This window comes from Cryptomeria japonica, chromosome 7, assembly GCF_030272615.1.
Source record: "Cryptomeria japonica chromosome 7, Sugi_1.0, whole genome shotgun sequence".
Lineage (NCBI taxonomy): Eukaryota > Viridiplantae > Streptophyta > Pinopsida > Cupressales > Cupressaceae > Cryptomeria > Cryptomeria japonica.
Window position 1 is genome coordinate 584,238,969 of NC_081411.1, and position 5,008 is coordinate 584,243,976.

At 37.4% G+C, this 5,008-nt stretch overlaps 1 protein-coding gene across 1 annotated transcript; it reads left to right on the top strand.

The window, feature by feature from the left end:
* Positions 1-901: 901 nt before the first annotated feature.
* On the top strand, positions 902-4,362 carry LOC131048558 (uncharacterized). The gene is made up of 2 exons (XM_057982558.2): positions 902-2,002; positions 3,443-4,362. The coding sequence occupies exons 1-2, from the start codon at positions 1,145-1,147 to the stop codon at positions 4,115-4,117; spliced, it is 1,533 nt and encodes a 510-aa protein (XP_057838541.2). The 5' UTR covers positions 902-1,144; the 3' UTR covers positions 4,118-4,362.
* Positions 4,363-5,008: the final 646 nt, after the last annotated feature.

The following is a 5,008-nucleotide window of genomic DNA, read 5'->3' on the forward strand; positions in this document are numbered from 1 at the left end:
AAATAAGGATGACTTCAAGAAGGAAGTACATGCCAAGCATTTCATTCAAAATTATTGTCCAAAAGATTTATTTGAGTATCATCACATAGATTTCTAGCATGAAACCTCCTAGATTCCTATTCCCCCCACACAAATGGGAGAAGCACTATGCAATGTTCTTTTTGGAGGAGGAGGAGGACTGATGTTTTTAATATATGGGATCAAAGTTGCATAGTTATACTCAATTTAATTAACCAACATGAAAAGTAAGTTTTTCCTTAAAGGACCAAATATCAAAAACATTATTGTTTCTCCTCCACCTCCTCCCTCCCACCTCCCCACCTCACACACTCTCTCTCTCTTTCACACACACATGTCCTTGCTACGCCCATATCTAAATTTTCATGTGTTTGAAAGCATTTATAATCACGTCATTTTCATTTTGTTGAAAATTGTTAATTTCAATGATACAAATTCCATACAAATGTCCAACGCAAGAAACAAATCTCTCGATTAGCACTCTACTTAGTAGTGTTTATCTTATTTTTTAGCATACTCCCTTTCAAATTTAATCAAGAAATTATAAGAATCAAAAGAAGAACTTTCAAATTTAATCAAGAAATTATAATCACATCTTACGTTTACATTAAAAAACAATCACAAAACACCAAATTGAATAATTAAACAAGGAAACATATCCTTAATTACAAATCCAATTACTTGAACTTCCTTTATCAATTTAAAGATATATCCATAGATACATAAAATTATCTCTTTTCCCTCTCGTAAATAAATGAGAAATTAGTAAATATTAAACATTAAAGTAAGAACATATGGAGGATTTATTTATTTATTTATTTTTAGGTAAAAATTTATACATACGGAGGATTTTACCTGTAGGCATATTGGCGGATTATGAGAACTGAATCTAAAAGAGAGCCCAAGTTCTTTACGGAATCCTTCTCGCTTCCTAGAGTTTGCTTATCAACTAAGCTATTGCAGGCACATATTCAAAGTTTGAGAATGACTGCAATATATTCCCTCTGGGTTCAATCCAATCCCCAGCTCCTCCCTAAGAGAAGGGAAATCAATAACCGAGCTCTGTCAAACTCTGAAGCAATTCGACATCAAATAGCCTTCGAGATCAACAAGCAAAACATCAACAATGTCGTGCAATTCAATTAATGGGGAATTTCCAGACATATGGGACTGGATTTCTGCACTACCGGCGGCCTCAGATTGGCAGAAGGATGTCAAGTCTCTCAATCTCTGCAACGGCTCACAGGTTTCCTTACTCTTTTCTGCCATTAAAAAGCCTGGTTCTCAAGGCAGGGAGGAGCAAGTTATTTTTTCACTGCTTGCAGATTTCCAATTTTCAATCCCATTATGGACATCAGACCCATGTAAACTCCATCCAAAAGAGAAGGCCATGTATGGTCTTTTCCTAAATTTTATAGAGGGCATCTTGCTCTACGGTCCACAAAAGCAGGTGCCCCGAATTGAAAGCCATATAGACCAGGCGACGGTCATGGGTTCGAAGCACTCGAAGGGCATGTTTAACTGCGCATTTCTGGCAATGGCGCTGTGCGTTTGCTATTACGAGGCGCCAGGGGATATCAGGTCATGCTGTGTGGAAGCTATAGAGCGGGAACTAGAGAAAGAGGTTAAAAATAGGGATAATTGGAAGGCGGTGCTTGAGGCAGTTGGAAGCAAAATTGAAGAGCAGGTGATGAGATCCATAGCCCTGCTCATAACCAACAGGATTTTCTTACCCAGCAAAGATCCGGACAGTTTGGCCTGGGATAGAAGCTTAACTAAGCGAATTCCCTCGCCCTATTCTTATAGTGCCTCCACTAATGGCCTCTGGAAGATTAGGGTTTATACACCTGTTTTAGCTATGAAAGTTGTGGATAAACATTCCAGTTCTAAGGACGAAGGACTTGCTGTCGCTTTAAGTTACCTGCACGTTGAGGCGGTTCTGCAGCTCAGCTATGTGTTAAAGTTCACTCCTGACTGGATCGAGGTAAACCTTCTTTCATTTTCCATTTTACTATTCGCTAAATTGATAGAATTGTATATCTATTTTTGTTTTGTTTTTAATTTAAGAAGGATGTAAGTGGGGCCTCAGCTATGTTTAGCTTCAATTCATATGGAGAAGGATACTTTCTATTTAACGAGTCGATTGTCGATTTGAATGACTTGAATCTAAAACTTCTTATTTGTTGCTAAAGTGTTCTATCAAAGCTATTGACTTTTTGGTGGGTAATTTGTTGTCATTCTGTGTATGACTTATTTCCAACAAGTTAAATCAGAGACAGAAATAGATAGATATTAGATGTGTCTACTTCATGATTCAAATTGTGAAGAGTTACTGGCTTTGTGATCAATCGATGGTCTAGTTTGCTTCTTTTTAAGACCCTCTTAAGCTATACTATAGGTTTTGGAGCTCCTAGCATGACTTTGATAACATGACCAGCAAGGATTCAAATCTAGGACCTTTCATTTGCTGCTGGAGTGCTTTAGCAACTGAATTGTTGACCTTATTGTAACCAATTCATTGTTGATGCAACGAACCCCTCTAAGCTACACTATAGGTGTTAGGCATTGAACCTAGGACCTTTCATTTGCTGCTGGAGTGCTTTAACAATTGAACTCTTGACCTCATTGTAACCAATTCATTGTTGATTCAACAAACCCCTTTAAGCTACACTATAGGTGCTTTGAGCTCCTAGCTTGACTCTAATACCACATACTAAGCTATAGCTCATATGAATAAGTTAGGACTCAAACCTAGGACTTTCCATTTGCTATTAGGGTGCTCTACTAACTAAACTACTAATTTTTTGTGATCAATTTATTATCAGTCTGAATGTGATTTTTTTCCAACAAGCCAAACTAGAGACAGAAATGAATAGGTACTAGATACATTAATGTCTATTTCATAATCCAAATTTGTGAAGAGTTACTAGTTCCTTTGTGACCAATCTGTAATTGATTTAGGTGGCTTATTTCTAACATCTCCTTAAGCTATGTTATAGATGTTTGATACTCCTAACATGACTTTGAAAACATGACCCGTTAGAATTCAAACCTAAGATCTTTTATTTACTGCTGAAGTGCTTTGACAGCTGAACTATTGACCAAATCCTGAGCTATAACACATCTGAATTAGATGAAATGAACTACGGACTGTCTATCCGAATGTGACTTACTTCCAACAAGCCAAACCAGAGGCAGAAATGGGCAGGTACTAGACGCATTATCGTGTACTACATAACCCAAATCTGTGAACACAGATGCCCTGCTTGGGAGCTTGCATTTCATGGCCCAAAATCTGCTAAGCAGTTCATGCCCAAAATTCACTAGCTCAAATGCCCAGTAAAAGAGCATGAATGCAAATCTGCAAAGACTTCATCTTTTATTGCAAAGCTTCAGCCATACTGATATATACATGTTGGAACAGGTTCGTGTGAAGGTGGACAATATAAGATGCAATGTTGTTCCTCTGGTATCAGAAGAGGTAATGGAGGAATGCGCGCTTTCAGAGGAGAAGCATTTTCCTTCCAGAGTCTCAATCGAGTTGGCCCCTGAGAACGAGACGAAGCTTCTGGCGGTGTCATTGAATATGTCTTCTGCCAACCCTTCTTACGAGATGAGCAGCGAAAGGAGCGTGGAGACAGGGTTCGAACCCCCAAGCAGCTTCGCTGTTCTGAAAATTGCAGGCAAGGAAGGATCAACAGTGAGCATGAAAGCTTGGAAGATGGAGCAATCTGTGCAGCGGAGCCAGGGCATTTTCGATTGGGCTCTCTATGATACTCTCACCGCTAAACAAGTCGCCTCCTCCAGGCCCTCCAAGATGGAGTGGGTGCAGCCCAAGGCCTGGTTTAGGGACAGATATTCTTCTGCCCTCAGTCCTTTCACCAGAGAAGGTGGGGTTGTGTTTGCTGGGGATGAGTATTCTGAGGATATAATTTGGAAGGTGAAAACAGACATGGAAGGGAAGATAATGAGGTGGGAAGTGGGAGGAAGCATCTGTGTTACTTATTGGCCCAACAAGTACAGAACTTTCTTCTGTGAAACCAGGTGCCTGCGCTTCTCTGAGTCTCTTGACCTGCCTCTCCTACGCAGCAGCAAGTAATATGTTCAGAGAACAAGTCTACAAGGAGTTTAAGAAAAGCTGTAAATAAGCAAAAACAAATGGTCTGTAAATAGAGAAGAAGTTTAGAAGATCAGTTTCTTCGAATTATATTGTCTTGGTTTAAATTGTATATATTTTTTTTCATCATATTCAGTGATCAAACAGGAGAGGAAAAATGAGTTATATCCTATCTTTTTTTGGCAAACTGTACTTGTAAATTTGAATTCTATATAATATTATTTGTATATTTTTTGTATATTTTTACCATAGGAATCGTTTTTATCAGGGAAAGTAATATATTTTTCAATTCTATAGTCAGAAACATGAAGATTTTTAGTTTACGAAACATTCTTTAAATGCATTTTGAAGGAAAAAAAATTTTAATGTTTGTATGGGGATTTTTTTTCAAATTTTTTCGATTATTGAAGAGGAGAGCATAATCTTAACAATATTTATCCATGACCAATCAAATATTAAGTTAGTGGGAAGCCTATTTCAATTATAACATCAGCTTGATTGATATAAAGATTATGATATTTTAATGGTGAACATTGTATATTGGTGCTTTATTCTTTTATGTTTGGGACAACTTTCATGTTAGAATGTTGTAAATGTAATAATCATTTGACAAGTAGCTTGCTATGAATGAAACTAGCTCATGATGTCCCATTCTAATTCCTTTCACAAGAGATTTTCTAAATTTCTATTTGATCAAAGCCTCATTGTTCATCACTCTAAATCATATTTGCAAGTATAGAGTTGGCTTGGGCCACTTCTATAGCTGCAGACTTGAACCTTGCATTTTTCTAAATTCAAAATACAAATTCTTGCTTTGTTAACCATTTCACTAGTGATTGTGAGCTATCTTAGTATATATTTTGTTGATTTGTG